General features: G+C 53.9%; 1 protein-coding gene across 3 annotated transcripts in view; it reads left to right on the top strand.

The window, feature by feature from the left end:
* Positions 1 to 4,202: 4,202 nt before the first annotated feature.
* Positions 4,203 to 21,193, top strand: part of VAC14 (VAC14 component of PIKFYVE complex) — a gene marked incomplete at its 5' end in the record, with an annotated part of 49,358 nt that continues 32,367 nt past the window's right edge. The window contains 9 exons of one of the 3 annotated variants that reach the window (XM_084257204.1): positions 4,203 to 4,306; positions 15,273 to 15,474; positions 15,776 to 15,943; positions 16,696 to 16,758; positions 17,280 to 17,387; positions 17,885 to 17,994; positions 18,228 to 18,334; positions 19,238 to 19,372; positions 19,834 to 19,986. In XM_084257204.1, coding sequence (XP_084113330.1) covers positions 4,203 to 4,306; positions 15,273 to 15,474; positions 15,776 to 15,943; positions 16,696 to 16,758; positions 17,280 to 17,387; positions 17,885 to 17,994; positions 18,228 to 18,334; positions 19,238 to 19,372; positions 19,834 to 19,986 — 1,150 coding nt within the window. The remainder of the gene's footprint in view (positions 4,307 to 15,272; positions 15,475 to 15,775; positions 15,944 to 16,695; positions 16,759 to 17,279; positions 17,388 to 17,884; positions 17,995 to 18,227; positions 18,335 to 19,237; positions 19,373 to 19,833; positions 19,987 to 21,193) is intronic. The other 2 variants (XM_084257205.1, XM_084257206.1) reach the window with 2 other exon arrangements.

Genomic DNA, 21,193 nt, shown 5'->3' on the forward strand with positions numbered 1-21,193 from the left:
TATATACATGACGCGTGCTCTGTATTAAACCTGGTAACTACATAAAGCTGAAGTATATTTTCCTTTGCAAAGGCAAGCCTCTGGATGTAGTTTCAGAACATGTCCACAAAGCTCGGGTACTAGGTAATCTCAGTTTGCCTGGACACAGGTGACCCATCCTTGGCCTGCTGTCATCCAGCGTGTGACCTGGGGCACCACCGCTGAGTCATTTTGTCTTTTGCTCCATCCTGGCTTAAGAGCCCTTAGACTTGACTCTTTTCTCATGTGCTGTTGTATTCTGCTGTCACATAAAAGCCAAATGAGTCCTGTTTTCTAAGTGACAGATAACACAAGTTTCATCATTGCAGCAACAGGGGGCAGGAAGTCTCAGCCGAACTCCCCCAGGCCCCCGAAGTATGGACTTGACTGTGGGCACCACCCATTGAAATAAAGTTTGTTAATGACCGGCCCTGAAGTGGACTTGCTTCTGCCTACAAAGCCCCTCTATGCTGGAGGGACCCCTGCAACATCTCCTCCCGGCTCTTCATCCCTGGCAGCTTCCCTGCAGCCATGGGTCAGCCATGCCTCCCCCATGCATGAGACAACCACTTGGGAATGAACACTCCAGAGAAGTAGCTCTCAAAAATGGTCCTGGACCAGCAGCACCAGCAGTTCCTGGGCATTTGTTAAACATGCAAATTCTGGGGCCTACCCTGGACCTATTGAGTCAGAAATTCCAGGGGTTCAGCCCATCCATGTGTGTATTAAGAAGGCCTGGCAGCTATTAGAGGTTTTTTTTTTTTTTTTTTTTAAAGATTTATTTATTTATTATTTATACAAGCACTGGGTACAGTCAGAAGCGCGGGAGGGTGAGAGAATTCACCAGAGCCAGAGCAGGGAGCAGAGCAGGCAGAAGGACCGAAGTACACTGCTGAGGGGAGCAGCAGGCGGCAGGAGAGGTCTGCGCGCCATGTGGGACCCTCCTCTGGTGGCCGGGGAGCAGCCGGGGATCGAACCGGCGCTGCAGAGGCTGCGGGCAGCTTCACAACCCAGCGCTCAACCGCTGCGCCACCAGGGAGGCCCTATTAGAGGTTTTTCTAACAGATTCTCTGGGGACTTTGGTTCCTTCACACTGTACTCATCCCATTGCTATTAACAAGTTAACCTTTTTCTAGATCTAACAACTTGTTTTCGTAATGGCTAAGGACTCTGCTAATAGAGACAAAGACAGAGATAACAGATTGTCCCCCTGGTTAGATGAGCAAAGAATGCTCACCCAGGAGGAGGCAGTGACCCCCAAGTCTGTATGTGGCTAGCACAGAGTCTGTGTAAACCAATGTTCTCAACCTTAGTGTCCATGGCCTGCCAGGATACACCCTCAGAGGGTCTGATCTTGTTTGGGTAAGTTCAAGAATTCCCATTTCTACCCAGTTCCTGGGGGTGCGAGAGCTGCCCCGGAGGATCCCACAGCCTGAGACTTGTCGGAGACCCTGTTAGGAATGCAGGATCTCAGGCCGCACTGACCCTCCAAATCAGAATCTGCATTTTTGTGCTCCCCACCCAAGGGATGCACGTCTCCACTGAGATCGCTGCTTTAGGTCACCAGCATAACCTGGACTTTTGCCGAATCCACAGCCCTCACGCTCTGCCTGAGAGCCATAGAGGGCAGTGTCGTGCGTCCTGCTTGTGGCCTGGCTTACCACAAAAAAAAAAAATCCGTCCTATGACCTCCCCTAAGGGGCCCCCCATCGTATTCTTCACAAGGGGCATCTTTTCAGGGATTGAAACCTCAAACAATAAGTGGTTGTTATGACTCAAGATGGAGGACATGGTGTGAGCGTGGATGAGACACCTGCAATCGACACTTGCGAGCCCTCGAACCTTGTTTGTTGTGTCCCATAGATCCTGATGTATGCATTGAGGATAATATTCCATTTTCAAGATGGTTATAAGCTCATTCACCCATTTAGCTACCACCACTTGTTTTGTTCACATTTAATATCCTTTGGGCCCCACTGTGGTGTATCTTTTGTCCTAAGTCCTTGTCCACCATGGAAGCTTACAATAAGGAGCTCTGATGCAACTCTCTGTGACTGCTTCTCTAGCCACACTGTGGACTTTTTTTTTAAAAAAGATTTTATTTATACATACAAGAACTGGGTACAGATCAGAGTTTTGGGGGGGGGGGTGCGTGAGAGGGTTCACCAGAGACAGAATTGGGAACAGAACAGGCAGATTGACTGAAATACACTGCTGACGGGAGCAGCAGGCAAGACAGGAGAGGTCTGCTGTGCCATATGGGTAGCTCCCTGGCCGGGGATCGAACTAGTGCTGCAATGGCTGTGGCGAGCGTCACAGGTTGTGTCTTAACCCCTTGTGCCACCAGGGAGGCCCCCTACGGACTTTTATAAAGATTTTTACCACGGATCTTCAACTTGTCCCGCCACACAGTGTGACTCTAAAAGCACTTGGGGGATCTGCTTTACCATGGGTTTGTAACTGTGCTATCCATAGCAAGGGTTAGAGCTGAGCAGGGGGGAGAAGCTGAAGAAGAGGAAAAAGAAGGGGAGAAAGGGAGAAAGACAGGAGAAGGCACATGGAGCAGAGAGACATGCGAAAATACATACATCTCCCGGCTCTGTCCCCCTCCACCACCTCTGTCCTCACAGGCTCTGCATGTTTCCCACGTCCTGGGTCCATCAGTCCAGATCACTATACTTATCCCTGTCCCACCCAAGGGAGGATGGAGCTGCATGGGAACCTGGAACCTCCCCTTTTATACAGGGTCCGGGGAGACCTGCGCTCAGCGGGTTTGGGGCTCCTGCTGTTACAGAGCAACCCCGATATAAAATGGGTTGCCTGGCTGTGGGTCCTCACCCGCGCGCTTAAAAGGGACTTATTAATACTCCACTGCAGTCACACACGAAAGGTTAATAAAAGGGAATTTACAAGGGAAAAGGAAATAAGGAAAATGTACAACTCAGGGAGAAAATAGGGCAATAAAGTCTTTAATGCGTCCTACCCGATCCGCCTACCTGGAAACCCAAAGGCACTCTCAGAGCTGGCCGAACACTGCAAGCTGGCGGAGAGCCAAAATGGGGGACCCCCCCCCAAATCCCACGTGTCTGGCTTTATACCAACCTGGTTGCTTCACCCCACCCTCAGGTCCCAGCCACCTTCCCTTGGGTGGTGATGGGATTCGGAGTTCCCAGTGTCTTTTGGCTTTGGCCTGGGGTGGGGGTGGAGTCCACAAAGCCTGTATGGGATTAGCTTTAGGACATCCTTTTCCCCCTAACACTGCTGTCAGTAGCCCAGTCCTCCTGGGCTGTCTGGGCGTGGCGGACACATCCTGAGTCCCAAATGTGGGGTGAGAGTCACTGGAGATTTTTGGTGGTAGACAGGTAATGCTGTTTCTGATTGAGAATGTATTTTAATGTGTCTTTTAAAAATGCATAAGTATTCAAATCTATGATTCGGGGGCATAAACAAGGCTAAAGTAGGAATTTAAGATTTTTTTTTCCAAGTGAGCTGATCTGAGGAAAACAGAAATCATAGTACAAGCGGTTACGACAGGACCAGCGAAAATCGTGATGGTGTTACTCCAATTTGAGAAACACCGGCATGTGCAGACTCGGTGACTGAGTAGTGCATGAGCCAGCGCTGTCAGCATTGAATAAATTACGGAGCGTCTGGGCCCAGAAGCCACTGCGCTCTCGCCGGCGGCTGCAGCGGCACGCGGGCGCCGGGGCTCCCGGCGGGCGGCCGGTCCAGGTCACGTGAGCCGGGCAGCGGGCTCGGGTCGCCGCGCTCGAGGGGCCGCGCGAAAGGAGGAAACGGAGCTGGGCGGGGGCCGGGCTCGCCCTCCCGCGGCGTGCGTGCGGGGGCGTGGCCGGGGGCGGGCCCCGCGGCGGAAGGCGGAAGCGGCTGCGGTGTCACGTGATCCGGGCATCATGGCCGCTGCCCCATGAGCGCCGCAGGTGCCGGGCGGGAATGAGTCGCGTGAGCCGTTAGGCAGCACCTGGCAGGTGTGCGGGGACCGGATCCGAGCCCGGGTTCTGAGGCGGCGCTCCACGGTCGAGAGAAGCAGGTAGGCCTGGGACTGCGTGGTCCATGAGCCGGCGCCGGAGGCAGCGCGGAGCCGCACACTCCCCTGGCCCCGGCGCGACCCGGGCAGCCGCGGGCTGAGGAGTCGCGGGGCGCCGGGAGCGCCCCCAGCCGCCACCATGAACCCGGAGAAGGACTTCGCTCCACTCACGCCCAACATCGTGCGGGCTCTCAATGACAAGCTCTACGAGAAGCGGAAGGTGGCAGCGCTGGAAATCGAGAAGTAAGCCCTGGGGAGCGGAGCCGGGACACCGCCCTGACTGAGCGGGGTCCCGTTCCCAGGGGTCGGAGGGCTGGTCCTCACGTCTGTCCTGCCAGTGTTGCTTTCCCAGGTTTCAGGCCCGCTAGCGCAGTGCTGAAGAGCAGGAGGGCTGGAATCACGTCTGGGAGTTCCACCCCGCTTTGCTCTCCACTGACTGTGAGACTTGGGCCAAGTCCTTTTACCTCCTGGTGCCCCAAAGGGCTGCCCTGAGAATGAAGCGACGTACCTTATAGGTAATGCTTAGCACAGCGCCTGGCAACGGTGCGCCCTCCGTGTGGTCGCCTTCAAAACCCAACAAATCACACAGAGTGACTTGTGATGAGAGAAAGGTAGATGTGAGAGGTGCTGGTGCGGCTGAACTGCCTCCTTTCTCACCTGCTTCTTAGAAATAAAAGGGGCTGGTAGGTGGCTGAGTGGAGAAATCAGGTCCCAAACCTCAAGATCTCAAGGCTCAGAGGGTTGTTTTATCTCTGTCATATCACCATTCCCTCCACGTTGAAGTAGGAATAGTTTGACCTTTCTTGCTTCTTGCTAGATAGACTGTATTGTAAATATGTGTAACCATGATCTGACATTTTGCTTTATTTCCCATTGTCCTCAATACGGCATTTAAAGTGTTTATTAGAATTTTTTGCTATTATTTACATTTACACTTTTTTTCCAGGCAAATCTTAATGATAGAATCAGGTGTGTGGGTGATTTCAGAAGAGTGGAAAGAAGCAGGCTTTGAAACTAAAAGTTAGGAAATATGCCCTGTCCAAGAGGGCATCCCCTGGCCAGTTGTGGCTATTTCAATTACTAAGATTAAATTTAAAAATTAAATTCCAGTTGCACTACTAATATTTCAAGTGTTTAATAGCTACATGTGGCAGTTGGCTATCCAATTGGGCGGTATAGATTATAAAACATATCCATCACTGCACAGTGCTCTGTTGGACAGCTCTAATCTCGTCCACCATGTGACTCTCATTCTTTGACCTTGAACAAATTCCTTAACTCACAACTTCTTAACCTGAGCACTGTTGACATTTGGGGACAGATAATTCTTGTTTGTGGTGGGCTGACCTGTGCATTGTAAGGTTTTTAGCAGCCTCCCTGGTCTCTACCCATTAGATGCCAGTAGCACCCCATCAGCTATAACAACCAAAAGTGTCCCCAGACATTGCCAGATGTCCCCTTGAGCTACAAAATCACCCCTGTTGAGAATGGCTGTGTTAACTGTATTGAAAGATACGCGCTTTGCTAACAGGACCCTCCCTTTCAGCTCTAACACTCAGTCTATTCAAAACCACTACTTTCTTGACTTCTTTTTGTGTGCTGCTTCTTGTTTATCCCGATTCTTGCTAGTGCTACTATGCTTTATCACCATCTACTTGACCCAAGATGATATACAGACCTTGCTCCATATCTATGGGTTTTATTGGCTTTGAAGCTACTCTGACATCCAGTTTTATCCATCACCTACTCTGCTTCTCAGAAATATCTCATTGCTTCATAACTTGAGTCACCTACTGGATCCTGGGTAGAGATACTCATCTCAGCATTATTGTTGCTTCTGGCACAACCTGTGTAAGTGTTCTCACTGCTGGCTTTTCCGTTGGGGCTTTTTCTTTACTGGGGCTCATTTTGTCTTCATCAATGTCCTAGATTTCTGGAATTCAGAACATCCACTAGGGCTTTCACTGCACTGCAAAGACCCTATTTTATTTATCCCTAGCACTGAGCATAGCGTCTGGCAGCATTTGGCAGTTGGTGCCAGAAGGAATGAAGGACCATACATTTCCGGTGGGCAAACAACAGCAAATTCTAAGGACTTGGCTGCTCAGAATTGGTGTGTAGACCAGCAGCCTCAGGATCACTTGGGAGCTTGTTAGAGTGAGACTCTCGGGCACCCCCAGACCTGTGGGTCGGAATCTGCATTCCCATTCACTTTGTGGGTGATTCTTGTGCAGTTTACAATTTGAGAAGCACTGACATAGAAGACCTTATAGTTTCTAGCCTTCTTTAGCCATATTGCAAATGAGGAGTGCCCAGTTTGGTATGATCCTCGGAATATATATTTCACAAATTGTGGAGGGACAGAGATATCTATGTTTCACCGGTGAAGTTTCTGGTGTCTCTTTTTATAAGGACATGGTCTACAGGCTCCAAGGCCAGTATAGCCCCATTTAACCTTAGGTTACTAAACTAACCCTACCTCCAGATACAGCCACAGTTGCAATTAGGACTTCAACTGGGAATTTGGGGTAAGGCTAAAGGGACACAATTCAGTCCATAACAGTAGTTATTATAAAAACAAAGTGGCCACGTGTAAAGCACTGTCTGCCTGATTCTGGGGGAGGAGGGTAGAGCAGCTTCCCTTTGTTGGCCGCTGTGCACCCCTCATCTCAGTCCTTTTGCTTGACTGTCCTATCAGCCAGGTTGCAGTGCCCCATTTCACAGATGAAGAACAGGCTCCTTGAGGTTAAGTAATCCCCCAAGTTTCCCAGCAAGAATCTGGGTACAAAAGCCATTGTCACCCATCTCAAAGGGCTTCCCCAATGAATGGTTTCTCTACCAGAAAGGGGACATATATTTAGTAAAAGAAATTTCACACTTGAACATCCTCATGGGTTTTGTTTTGTTTTTTTAAGATTTATTTATTTATTTATACAAGCACAGGTACAGTCAGAAGCGCGGGAGGGTGGGAGAATTCACCAGAGACAGCGAGGAACAGAGCAGGCAGACTGACGAAGCACACTGCTGACGGGAGCAGGGGGCGCAGCAGGAGAGGTCTGTCGTGCCACGTGGGATCCTCGCTGGCGTCTGGGGATCGAACCAGCACTGCAGAGGCTGCAGGCAGCTTCGTAGCCCAGTACTCAACCGCTATGCCACCAGGGGAGGTCCCTTCATGGTTGTTTTCACTGCCATGTTGGTTTTCCAGAGTCGTCTGCTCTGATGACTACCTGTGGTGTTCCAGTGAGGGGTTCAAACCTCTAATAAATTTGGGGAAATGCCTCACCTTGAGGCCAGCCTCTCAGACACTGCCTTGCAGAGGTGGATGCTGGACTCAACTGAGGGGCCCCAGGACTCTCGAGGCTCAGGGCCTGTGGAGTGAGGTGGCCAGAGCCTGATGGCTGGTACATATCGCCTACACACGCTCATGGGGCACTTTCACCCCACAGCCAGGGCAGTGTGTCTGCAGTTTTCTAAAGGACGAGGTACTTTTTCAGCTGAGGTTTTAGAATCTTTCAGGTTTTGTGGACTCTCTGTTCAGGGGTGGAGTCGTGGATCCATCCTGATGTAACATACAAGGCTCTCCTCTCTGGGAGAGTCTGATGGGGGAGCTGGAGGCAGTGTGCCAGCAGACATGCTCATCCATGGTGTCTCTTTTTAGAAGGACACCATGCTGGGGTGGCAGGACCCTGCCCCAGGGTGGGGGAGGGTTCACTGTCTCTGCAAGCTGGGAGAGAAACTGTACTTCATGGTAACCAGGGGTGAGCTCGTGCCAAGTCTCCAGCATCTCAGAACTTGGAGTTCCAAAGTTAGCAAATGGTGGTGCCCGGGCCATGTGCCCCGAGAACATTGAAACCCAAGGGATCTCTGCGGCGCCGGTTCGATCCCCGGCTGCTCCCCGGCCACCGGAGGAGGGTCCCACATGGTGCACAGACCTCTCCTGCCGCCCGCTGCTCCCCTCAGCAGTGTACTTCGGTCCTTCTGCCTGCTCTGCTCCCCGCTCTGGCTCTGGTGAATTCTCTCACCCTCCCGCGCTTCTGACTGTACCCAGTGCTTGTATAAACAAACAAACAAACAAATAAATAAATACATGCCTCTAAAAAAAAAAAAAAAAGAAAGAAACCCAAGGGATCAACTGAATTCCTGAATCATTTGCCCTTGCCTGCTGAGGTGGGAGATAGGGATGGGGGGTGCCCCCAGAGCTCTGTGATAGGAGAAGGTTGGAACTGTTGCGTCTGACCTGGCTCTTCGGAGCCTACACCTCTGTGGAGAGACTCCGTCTATGACCAAGCGGCATGATGCAGTTTTTGGAGGAAGGGTCCGCATTCTGGACAGCTCTGCTTTTTATTAGCGGTGGGACCCTCAGCAAATGACTGGATCCGCAGGTCACAGGCGGGCCATCAGGCCTGTGTCCTGCCGGCAGACCTGTTTGGTTTGGCCTGGATCACAGGTGTTTTAAATTGAGACTTGTCACAGTGAAACTCAGTTTCCGGATTCTCTGAGGGAATTGGAAGATGTGGCTCAGGCAGCAGATCAGGGGACCAAGGGCCACCTCTCCCACTTCCAGGCCAAGACATAGCTCCCCAGTTTGCTATCTGTGTCAGCAAGTTCCCCCAGCCTCTCTTACCACTCTGGCCTTGTCATTTGTATTTCCTGCTCGACCCCTGTAAGCACATAAGTTTGCAACCTCTGGGCTAACTCTCTGTGTCTCAGTTTCCTCATCTTAAAAAATAATGCCCCTTGAAAGCATTACGCTAGGTAGAAACTGGTCACAAGAGGCCGTGTGTGGTCTGCTTCTGTCTCTGAAGTGTCTGGAATGGGCAGATGTACAGGGCCAAAGAATGGCCTGGAGCTTGGGGAGGGGCTAGGGCAAAGTAGGGCGCGGCTGCTAATAGGTGCAGGGCTGCTTTGAGGGCTGGCAGAGTGTTCTGAACTTAATTATGGTGCTCGTTACACAACCTCATGAACATACTAACAACCCTGAAATGTGCACATTATAAGCAAGCTTATGGCATGTGAATTTTATCTCAATTTAAAAATAATAAGAATGCCTGTCAAGCTGTGTGACAGTGTGAGGGAGGCACCTGCTGGCTGGAACATTGGGATGAGACCAAAGAAGATAATAAATGTGTCATGCTGACTCCCAGTGGGCTGCAACAGGGTGCAGGTGTGATGTGTGAAGAGGGGATAATGTCACACGTCAGGGTTTCAGAAAAATCCACATTTGGCTTCTGTGCCTGCAGTAATCTAAGTTGTGTGACCTTGTGTGGGTTTAAGACATAAAGTCTCTGAGCTTCAGTTTCCCCCATCTGTAAAATGGGTATGATAGCACCCGCTCTGTCCCTTATTAGAAGGATTAAAGTAGGAAACGCGTGTCAGTCAGCCAGTGTGTGGCCTGGGCATCTGGCATGTGCTCAGCTATAGTTGCCTCCTCCTGCCTTCAGAGCAGAGCAGCTAGAGGCTTCGCTGCAGGACAGGCACCCAGCTCCTGGTGCCCCAGGGGGTGGCAGAGCAGCGCCCCCGGGCCGTCTGGAGGCTCTGCCGTGAGGGGGGTGTGTGGAGAAAGCTGTGTTTCACTGGGGGCCGCAGTTCTGCACCAGGGAAGTGCCCTCTGTGACTGTGTGGATGCTGTCTGCAGACTTAGGGCAAGAGGAGCCGGGGTGCAGCTGAAAGGGTGTGGGCTTTGTAGATGTCTGGGTTCAGATCCCCTGAGACCTTGGGAAAGGCAGTGGGTTCCCCCGGCGCTCAGTTTCTTGGGAGACGAGAGCCTAACTACCACAGAACCGCCCTGAAAGGCTGTGTGTCAGGCAGGGCTCAGACGCAACAGTGCGTGTCAGCCCGCGGGTCCGGCTGTGTCGCCGAGACCTCGGCCCCGTCCCCCTCTGGCTGGTGACTATTCCAAACACCCCCTGCCCTGTGGGGGCCCTGCCCGTGGCTGTGGCCCTGGCCCCGCACTGGGGTTTGTGAGCAGTTGGCCCTCTGGGGAAGGGGTGGCTGCATCCAGCAGCACCTCTGACCAGCTGCTGAGCAGGGCGCTTCCTCAGCCAGGCCTCTTCAGCACAGGGGAGAGGAAGCCGGGCAGAAGCAGAGTCTCTCTCGGGTACACGGCACAGGAATACCGGCGACCTCTACGTCCCGGGCACTTGTGATCGTGAGAGTTTCCTGGCCAAATATTAAACTTCAAAACTAGTTTGGCTTCAGCCCCCCACCCCCATCTGTGGCTCACAGCCTGTAGATGAAAGTGGAGACAGTGTGGTCTTCTAAAGAGAGACTGAGCCTGGAACTGGGGACCCCGATTTAACTTCACTGAGTTTGTTCCCTCTGTAGTGGCTCTTTTCTCTCTGCATGCCCCTGGGGCCTATTCACTGGCGCTATTTGGGGCAACCTGGACAGGGGGTTTCAGCAGCCGCCCACTTCAGGTCACCTCCTGGCATCGGCGTCTTCCCTAGCCACCGCCCACAGCTCTGGTACCTGCCCTTCCCGCTGCATTATGGGATCCTGCTCGTACTTTGCTCCTACCGACTTGAGTGATAACACTGAGGACTCAGGACCACCCAAGTACCACCCAGGTTAAGCCCACTGGCCGGGTTTAGATAAGCAGGCCCTCCCTGGTCACCAGCAGGCGGTGCAGGTTTGCCCCTGTTTGCCCTACAGCTTGTGCTGCGCTCCGGCCCTGCCCCCGCAGGTGGATCCTGAGTCCCACAGGCCCTGTGCTCAGCAGGGGCTGCAGAGGTAGACGTGTACCCGGGAGAGGCAATCAAGTTGGCCGCAGGGAGGCGGTCCCAAGTCCTTCCGTCTTCAACGAGGAGTGGCCACTTCCTGGGGTGGCCAGGGACAGTGGGGCGGGTGGGATTGCTGGAGGCTGTAGAGCTGCTCTCTACACGAGCGCAGACACGAGCGGAATGAGCCAGGCCCGGTTAGAAGGCGATCTGGCTGCACTGGAGGGTTGGCGGGTGGGGGGAGGAGGGGAAGACAGTTGGGCAGTGAGACGGGGCGCTGGACTTGCCCTGTTTTGATCACCATCACTGCCAGCTAAGGACCCGTGGGACAGACTCTTCCTACTGCGACCCAATGCCCGCTGGGTTCCCTGTGGTGAGAACAAGTTCTCAGGACTTCCCCTCCGGAGGGAACCTGTGTTTGTCATCGCGGGCCTTGTTTTCTTGGCCAGGAGGAATATTCTACCCCTGAGAGCGGGGGTACAGGCAGTGGGCTTGGACAGGCCATCTGAGCACAGAGCCTCAGGGCGTGGGCAGGCCATCATTTTCACAGTGGCCTGGGAAGCCCTGGGAAGAACCCGGTAGGATTCAGGGTTGGTCCGTTCAGAAGAGTGAAGGAGGAAGGGGGTGCTGGGCCAGCAAAGTGGGTGCCAAACCCAGAGACACCCCCCATTCCTAGCTCCTCCCTTCAGGTCACCCTGTTACGCCCGCAAGCTGGCACTGGCCATCCCATTCCTCATTCTTCCCCCCGCACAGGGCTCTCCCCGCCCTTGGCTGGCGTCTGCGCTGGCTCCTTCGCCGAGCTTTCTGCACCTGGCCGGAGGCCGGCAGCCGCCGCGCCCCGTCACCCTCCTCTCCTCTCCCCTGTCCTTTGCTTCTGCCAAGCCAGATGCCTCTCTTCTCCCTCTTAGCCCTCCTTCCTGCTCTTCCCTGTCTGAGCTACCTCGGCCTGAGCAGCTCCAGAAGGACCCTCTCCTCAGCTTCAGGGCCCTCAGGTGCCACCCTCAGGAAGCCACACCTAATTCCCTCCCCTCCAGAGATGCTGCTCAAGCCTTTTCTTGCAGCCGCACCTCCCCTTGCATTCTTCTCATCACATTTTCTTCTCTGCTTTGCAGGAAAGTCCTTGACTACTTGCTTGTTTCCTCTACCCCATCCCAGAAAGCCCCTCCAGGGCAGGGAACACGCCCCTTGTGCTGGCTCTCCCACGAGGAAGCGTGCCCTTCCCAGCTGCCTGGGGACCATTAGTGACCTGCATCAAAGAGACAGCGAGGCCTGGCTGCTGGCAGCTCGGAATCTGGCTCCCGCGCTGAGGCTGCAGGTGTGCTCAGGCCCACTCTCGGTGCCGCCCTGACTTGCACCAAGCAGACACGCAGATTGCCTTCCCCAGAGTGCTGTCAGCCACCAGAGCCCCGGGCAGGGTGGGAGGCATAGCTGTCTTCTATGGCTTTGCTGCATCCCTGCGTCCTGGACCCCTTAGGAACCAAGAGACACGGGTTCTAGATCTTTGTGGAATTTAGGAAACAGTACATCAGTGTAAAACATAAGCTCGAAATGAGTCATTCTCAGTTCTCAGACTGTTTTCATAAGTTTTTTAGGCTGTGTGAAATCTCACATTCGCTCTTTTTAGGACCAAAAGTGTCAGCTCTGTGCATTGGCCGGGAATCGAACCCGGGCCTCCCGCGTGGCAGGCGAGAATTCTACCACTGAACCACCAATGCTCCAGCTGTCAGCAGCTGTGTGAGCACCTCCCTTTCACCCTGGTCTGTCTGCTGAATCACAGACTATAAGGCCAGGCTCAGATGCTGCCACATCAGCACAGCCACATAGGCTCCAGAGCAAGGGGCGGGGGGAGCGGGGAGGAGGCGGGTTGTAGTTGATTTGCCTTCAAGTCTTTCCTTCTCTGTAGCAAATACATGTTGAAACTGGGTGCATTTCTCCTTTCTGATGTCTGGGTTCTCCCTTTCCAGGTTCATATGTGTGTGGAGCTATTTTACAGTTCTTAGGTTTCATCCCAGCTTCCTGCTGGAGACTGGCCAACGCTGAGGGGGCCCAGCAGGAGCTCCTTCCTAAACCAGGAGTCCTAGGTCCCATAGCCAGTAGTGCTTCTCCCAGAGAACCCAGCTCCCGTGCTCACTGAGCCCGGAAGTTCAGGCTTGCTGCAGGCCGGGTGTGGTTCCTTGGGCAGGATCTCTGGGAGGACTGGCAAAGGATCAGACAAAAAGAGCAGCTCTGCATTGGCCGGGAATCGAACCCGGGCCTCCCGCGTGGCAGGCGAGAATTCTACCACTGAACCACCAATGCTCCAGCTGTTTCTTGCCGCATCTGCAAGGCTTTTCTCATGGGTCTGTATCCGCTGCTGCTTGAGGAGGAGCTGCAGCAGATGGGCCTCACCTGGCTGGTTGGTCCAGTTTGGAAAACCGGACAGGCTGTAAAACCCTTTTGACTGGGCTTTGCTACGCTGTGTGGGGAGTTGGGCCTACAGAACTGGGGTGGAGCTCCATCCAGAGGCCCTTGATTCATCCATAGCTCTCAGTCCCCCAGTGCGGGCTTGGTGGAATCACCCCCTATAAAGATCAAAGGATGCAGCCCCTCACAGGCCATTTGTGCAGCCTTTCCTGGAACACCAGTCCCCTCAAGCCCTGGAGCCAGGCCTGTTTGGTTCACCTTTGCACGCACCCTGCCAGGCACATAAAGGTGCGCCATGCCACTTGCTGTGTTCAGTCTCTGCCAAACCCTGTCCAACCCTCTTGGGGATAACTTTTTTTGCAAGAGCAGTCACCACCTCCAGGGACAGCGCCCCCCCACCCCCTTTTTTTTTAACAACTCTGGTCACTAGCAGGTTCCTGAGACTTGGCTGGAATAGGATGGACTCCTTGATGCTGTCCTTAACGCCCTTCAAGCCAACCTGAGGCCCCTGTTTATGCAGTAGGCAGAGTAGACCTGCACAGTCCACGTAGAGCCACTGCAGGGAGTCTGGGTGGCTACTTGGAAATGTCCGTAATCTCTAGCTCACCCTGTCCACCGTCGGCTGCTACTCTGGTATCAGTCCCCAGCGCCTGGATGATGGTGTGGCCTCCCCTCCCCTTCTATCTCCTAACTGCTTGATGCACTTGGTCACCACGCTCTTCAAAAAACACAGGAAACATCCCCATTCCCCATGATGCAACCCATTCTCAGAATTCTGAGGAGCTCTGATGGCCGCAGCGGCCTGTGCTGGTTAACTTTCTACCACCATCATGTTTCCCGGGACGTACACCAACGTGGCTACTTCCCCCTCCTTGCCTTTGCTCACACATTTTCTCCTGCCCAAAATGTCTCCTCTCCTCTCCTGCCTCCTTCAAGGTCAGGCTCAAATCCCACTTCTGGGAAGACACCCCTGACACCCAGGCCATGGCTCCACATCAGTTTTCTGGGCCTCGGACCACCGTTCCCCCAGGTGAGGCTTGTAACTGCAGAGACACTGTGAGCTCCTAATGGGCACAGGGTCTCAGCTTCGGTGTCCACTGGGCTCAAAACAGAGCAGGCCCCTGGCAGAACAAGGCCTCCCTCTGCTCTCCTCTGCTCCAGTCAGGTCTGCCCTGGGAGCATCCTTCAGGGAGACCCCAGGTGTGAGCACTTTCACAGATATGAAAGTGGCCTCCCTCAGCTTCACTCCCCAGAGCGAAACCACCCTTGTTACATGGGCTCCCGATTGGCTCTTCTGTTTAGTGTGAAGCAGCCCCTTCCCGCCCTCTCCTGCTGGCTCAGCCACATCTCAGGCCCTCCTTCCTCACCTGGACAGCTGCAGTTCTCCTCTGGGGTTTTTCTTGACATCAGTTTCCTGTCATACACCCCCCTGCCCTGGCCCAGCCTCTCCAGGCTGCCCCCAGAGGCACCTGATTAAAACATAGACCCGAGCACATCCCCTCACTGTGTCCAGCCATTCGTTTCGTGCACAGACTCTTCGTCCTCCCTTGATGCACGGTCTCCCCAGGGCTCTTTGGGCCAGACTCTTCCCTCTGCCCGAGATGCCCTAGGAAATGCCTGGTAATGTTTTTAAGTTCTGACTCAAATGGCAGCTCCCTGTCGGCCCGAGCAGATTAGCATGTGGTGTTCTTCTCACTTCTGTGGTGTCACTGCACCTTGTCACTACCCTTGCGTATTTGTGTGTGGGTCTTGCCTGTCAGACTGGAGCCCTGGAAATAATGACACAGAGAGAACCCCTTGGGTACCTTAATGAAGGTGGGCTGGCTTGAATAAAGGCGGCTGATGAACAGAAAATGTGTTGCAGCTTTTGTCCCCTGCACAACCTCTGTTTCCATCATCTCAGATTCCCAGAAGCAAGATAGCTTCCTTATTCCCTCGTATGCAAAGGGAAACTGAGAGCTGGAATAGGGGAACAGTCGTGACCCATCCGCAGCAGAACTGGGAAGGTCCTAGCTCAGATCCCTGACTCCCAGTTCTTCTTTCTGAACACCTCATCTCCCTCATCCCAGCCCCAAGCCCTGGAACCACAGGCCTGCAACCCGATGCCGCGGCCCTGCAGCCTCTCTCTCTCCTTTCTCCAGGCTGGTCCGGGAGTTCGTGGCCCAGAACAACACAATGCAAATCAAGCATGTGATCCAGACCCTGTCTCAGGAGTTCGCTCTGTCTCAGCACCCCCACAGCCGGAAAGGGGGCCTCATCGGCCTGGCCGCCTGCTCCATCGCACTGGGCAAGGTAGGCCTTTCTCCCAGAGGGACAGACACCCGCTATGGCCTTGACTCTCCACCGAGACCCTGGAGGGCATCGCAGACCTGTGTTTGATTTCCGTTCTCTCCACTAAGGCCAGCGAGGCTGGCTTTGTGGCCCAGCAGCCTGGTGCCTCAGCCTAGCCCTGTGCTGGGAGGCTGACTTGCAAAGGGCCATGGAGCACAGACTTCACACAGAGGCCCGACTGAGCATCTCAAAGGGGGCTGGGGCTAGGGCACTGGGGTTGGATCCATTTAGAGCAGCTTCTCCTCCTCCCACCCCATGGCAGGACTCAGGGCTGTACCTGAAGGAGTTGATTGAGCCAGTGCTGACCTGCTTCAATGACACGGACAGCCGGCTACGCTACTACGCCTGTGAAGCCCTCTACAACATCGTCAAGGTGGCCCGCGGCGCTGTGCTGCCCCACTTCAACGTGCTATTTGACGGCCTGAGTAAGGTAACTACTCCTCCCAGCTGGGCTGGGCTCACCCCATCCACCAAACTTGACCTTCGGAACCTGGAATGCTTGGATCACTTTTCCTAGCTGCAACTGGAGCAGATAAGCACATGGCTGCAAGGAGCACCTGTTGTCTATTGAATCTAATAATTTTCTGAATGGGCTTGTGTGTATGCTTGTTTTTTTTTTCCTATTTCTCTAGTAATTTATTTTTGTTGCATTTTACAAAGTATTCATCCACCACAAATTTGGAGGAAAAAACCGAGGTTGCAAAGTACCTACCTCCCAAGTGGGCCACCACCATGGTGACTCCACAGTATGTCTCCCCCGTGAGGAGCACGGAGCTTGTCAGCTCTAGAGAGAGCTCTGCCTAGAAAGGCCCCCTGGGACCTCCTCTGGGCCTCATGGAGTCCCCTGAAGCTCCGCTGACCCTACTGTCGAGAATACCAGCCTTGAGGCTGCCTGGTTCCCTCCTCCAGGAGTGGAGAGAAGACCAGCATTTTGAGGCCAGAAACCCTGAGATCCTGTCTGTATAACTGGTCACCGAGGTCCCAAAACAGACGGGGAAGTTGCTGCTCTCAATTCCTTAGCCGGGCTCCATGTGACCCCATCCACCTCCCCTACTCTTTGCTTTAGTCTCTAAATGAGGTGCCCACTCTGTGTCCAGACTATGCCAAGGCCCAGGCCAAGCGTTTCCGGTAGTCTCCCTGCCATAGGTAATGCACGTGTTTCTACTTCTATGTCCCCTGCAGTTGGCTGCGGACCCAGACCCCAATGTGAAGAGCGGATCTGAGCTCCTAGACCGCCTCTTAAAGGTATTCGTGCTTTGTCCTCACTTTGCTGATTCACACCTCTTTTTTCTGGGCAGCTTATAAATTCTGTTGTCAGAGATTTTTTAACTTGCATACAGTAAAGTTTGCTCTTTGGTGTCTAGTGGGAGACAAGTGTATAGAATCACGTCACCAGTGCAATCAAAATGCAGGCCCTTCTCTCCCCGCAGCACCCTATCTTGTTAGCCCCGCTTCCACACGCAGCCCCCAAACACAGGGAGTGGCTCTGCTCGGTGCCATGGGATGTACCAGCCACACCACACATGTAGCCTTTTATTATATGATGAGCGCTCTGGGCTTTGGCTCCTGCTTTCAGCCCTTCATTCTGGCTTGTCCTTTGGCCTGAGAGAGCCTGGCTGCTGCCGGGACCTCTCCTAGCTGCCTTGGGATCTCCATCTTCCTCGGTAGATGCCTGAGCCGGGAGCCAGCCCTGGGCCAGTAACTTGACCAGATCAGGCAGCCCCTGGCCTCCGGCTCACAGCAGCTCCCTTGCCTTTGACCCACAGGACATCGTGACAGAGAGCAGCAAGTTTGACCTGGTGGGCTTCATCCCCTTATTGCGGGAGAGGATCTACTCCAACAACCAGTATGCCCGGCAGTTCATCATCTCCTGGGTAAGGGCCAGCCCCCGGTGCTCTTTCTCTACCTGGAGGGGGCCGCGGGTCTAGTGTGGTTTCTCCGGCTCTCCCTGCCGCTTCCTCTGACTGCAAGGAAGCCTCATTGTTATCCCTCTAATAGCCAGTGGCAGATAACACAAACACATTTATCCAGCTTTGCCCCATATGTTTGCCCCTGAGAAGGATTCGGCTCTTCTTCCTCATCCCAGGAAACTCCTGACTCCTCTTCGTGCCCATAGTGTTCCTTCCAGCAGAGCCGCCTCTAGCTCCTCCGTCCTTTACCAGGCCTCTCCCTTTCCTCCAGGCACCTGAACCTCCTGGAGTTAAATTTCCATTTCCCTGCACATTCAACAAAATAACAGCTGCCCGCCTCCCTCCCCCTATGGGGAGTGTCCCTCTGGGCTGCCTTGGCAGGCCCCTTCTCTCTGGCCTGTCCCCAAAGACTGAGGATCCTCTAGCTGATTTCTCAAGACCGATTTCTTCCCCTGGGTCAGATCCTGGTTCTGGAGTCTGTGCCAGACATTAACCTGCTGGATTACCTGCCGGAGATCCTGGATGGACTTTTCCAGATCCTGGGCGATAATGGCAAAGAGATTCGGAAAATGTGAGTCGGAGGCAGTGGGCCCCCCAACCCAGCACATGGGCAGCAGCAGGAGATAACTCTTTTCTTCCTGGCTCATGTGCTTCCTGCTTGAGGAACTGGGCGCTCACCAGCCCCAGCCTCTGGCGGAGTCCCTATGACAAGCAGCCCCCTCTGGAGCATCCCAGCAGGGATGGGCTCAGGTGGAGGCTCCCACCACCTGAATGGCAGGTGCTGTTCCCTGCTCTCATCCATAGGTGTGAAGTGGTCCTTGGAGAATTCCTGAAAGAAATCAAGAAGAACCCGTCTAGTGTGAAGTTTGCTGAGATGGCCAACATCCTGGTGATCCACTGCCAGACCACAGGTTAGTGTGTGGCCCTGCAGCCCCACCATCTCTGGCTCAGAAGCCCCTTTGTCTCTCACCTTCTCTGAGAGAGTGCTGGTAGAGTGTGAGCCAGGGTGACACTGGCTCCTGGAGCACTGGGGGGCAGATCTTGCAAGAGATCCAGGTAGCCCTTTCTCCTAGCCTGGCCCTGGAGGGGTGTGAGCTCTAGAGACCTTGCTGGTAGGTCTGGCACTAGCCCTGTGAGTCAAAACACTTAGAGGTTGGGGCCGTGTACCTGTTAGTTTCTGTTGAATGTCTGACCACCATCCAATTGCTTAACACAACAGTCATTTATTATTAGTCTCTGGTCAGCTGGTTGCTGACCTGGGCCGGGTGTGATCACACACCCACAGTGAACATAGGATGAGCTCAGGCTGGATGATCTAGGATGGCCTCGCCCAAATCTAGCAGATGGCCAGTCGTCGCCTAGTCCATGTGTTACATCGTCCAGCAGGCTAGCTGGAGTGCATTCATAGGCATTAGCAAGGTTCCAGGAGACAAAGGAGAAGTGAGCAAGGCCTCTTGAATGAGGCATGCCATCCCATGCCACCTGCTGTTGGCCAAAGTAGCAGGCCACCCCAGAGCCAAGGCGTTGGGAAACAAACTGCACCCACTTAATGAGGGGCACTGCCAAGTTCCATAACATGGACACCGGGGTGGGTGGAGAATCCTGGCTGCTCTTACAGTCTGCCACAAAATTGTTCTGTTCCAGCCTGGTAACATAGAAGCCAAAAGCAAGAGTGAGGAAACATGGGGGGACCTAGAAGCATTGCAAGCCCATGGGTCACCCTGGTCTTCCAGTCGCATCCCGTGGGCCTGGTCAGTGGGAGGGAGTCTGGCTATTCGTGCTCACACTCCTAGAGCCCGCAATGCCTCTTCCAGACGATCTGATCCAGCTGACAGCCATGTGCTGGATGCGGGAGTTCATCCAGCTGGCCGGCCGGGTGATGCTGCCCTATTCTTCTGGGATCCTGACCGCCGTCTTGCCCTGCCTGGCTTATGATGACCGCAAGAAAAGTATCCTTCACTCTGGAGAGAGGAAGTAAGAGCAACCCCAAAAGAGGCTGTGAAGGTTCAGGACCCTGAAGTAGGGAATGGGGCTCCCTTAGAATCCATGCCCCGGCGCCTCGGGCAGGAGGCAGAGCTGAGCAAGGACAGGGGGATCCCTGCAGGGTCCACCAGGACCCAGAGCTCCCGCTGCTGTCCCCAACCTCACTTAAGATCTGGAGCAGCTCCTGGGTCCCGTACTCCAACCCTCTGAACGCATATGCTGAGCCGTGGTGGGGAAATCCTGTCGCTGAGAGTCTGCCGAGGAGGGGCCCAACAAGAAGTTAAAGGAGCATCTCGTACAGAGGCAAAGAGAATGGGGACTCGGTTCCAACTACCTGTTCGCCTGCTACCACCCCTGGGAGGCCCGAGCCCTGGGGTTTAGGGAAGACCCCCCTGAGTGGAGCTGCTCCTTACATCAGTGGCCTCAGGCATCAAGGAGGTTGCCAATGTATGCAACCAGAGCCTGATGAAGCTGGTCACCCCTGAGGATGATGAACCCGAGGAGCCGAAGTCTGTGGTGCCAAAGCAGGTAGACCCCAACCCTGATGACTCCCTGGCGAAGCAGGAAGGGACAGCTGGTGGTGAGTAGACCCTGCCCCCACCCCTCTCCTGCCGGGGTGCCCCAGGGAAGCGAGGTCCTAGAAATAGACTGGAGGCCTCATTTAACCTGGCAGGGCTACTTCCCATGTATTAACTCTTAATTCTGCTAACACCCTGAGGTGTGTATGAACTGTTGTTACCCCCCGTTCCATAGTTGGGCACAGGGAACGTCCAGGGTGGCAGCTACTAAGTCAGGGACGGGATTTGAACCCTGGCTGGCAGCCTGCTGGCAGTTGCTTTTAACCCTTACTGCCTCAGAGACCACTAAGCCTTTCCTTAATCTTTTCCTGGGTTCAGCTATAGGAAATAGCTGTTTCCAACGCGAGACAGTTTGGAACATGGCAGTTCAGGCTGTAGGGTGGACTTGGGTCTTGGCTGGAGACATCCAGACACCCAGCTGGTCACTCTGAGGAAAGCGGGGCTTAAGAAAGTACCAGCGGACGTGTTTATCAGCTCTGCTGCCAAAGACAGTGTCTTTAAAAAGTGAAAGGACTGCTTTCTTCCCACGCCCCTTGACCATGATTGTCTTGTATATCCATAATGTGATGAAAGCCACTTTTTTGCTGATTGGAGTTTGGCGCTCTAAATGTTATCTGGAGCTCTTTATTTTTGCAACTTCTTTGACACCTTTCCTCACTCTCAGTGATGGGCTTTGGGGTGATGGTCTCCTTTGAAGAATTAGCCAGAGAGTAAATTGTTGCACTGCCTACTCATATCTTAAGGCTAACAAAGTAAGGTCTGGAACCTTCTACCAGGAGCCAGCAGAATTTTTAAGACCTCTTCTCCCACTGCTGTTCTCAGGCTTTTTTCTGAACAGCTGAGCAGAATGTCAAGCACGCTTGTCCTGTGGGCCGCCTCCCATGGGTTTGCCTGGTGCAGTCCAGCGGCTTTCCACGCTGGATCTGTCTTAGGTGTCAGGTTACGCCTGTGCCATCAGCTACTGTGAGCCAGCGCAACAAAACAGCTGGCGGCAGGGCAGCACTCAGCTGGAGCATTGGTGGTTCAGTGGTAGAATTCTCGCCTGCCACGCGGGAGGCCCGGGTTCGATTCCCGGCCAATGCACGTAGCAGCTGAAACCTTTTTGACCACTCCTTGAAAAAGAAAACTTGGGGCAATCACTTAGTATCGGCCTCCCATAGCAGGATCCTTCTTTGTGGGAAACTAGAAGAATCTCAAGGAGAGACGTAT

The sequence above is a fragment of the Talpa europaea genome (genome assembly GCF_964194135.1).
Source record: "Talpa europaea genome assembly, chromosome: 16".
Lineage (NCBI taxonomy): Eukaryota > Metazoa > Chordata > Mammalia > Eulipotyphla > Talpidae > Talpa > Talpa europaea.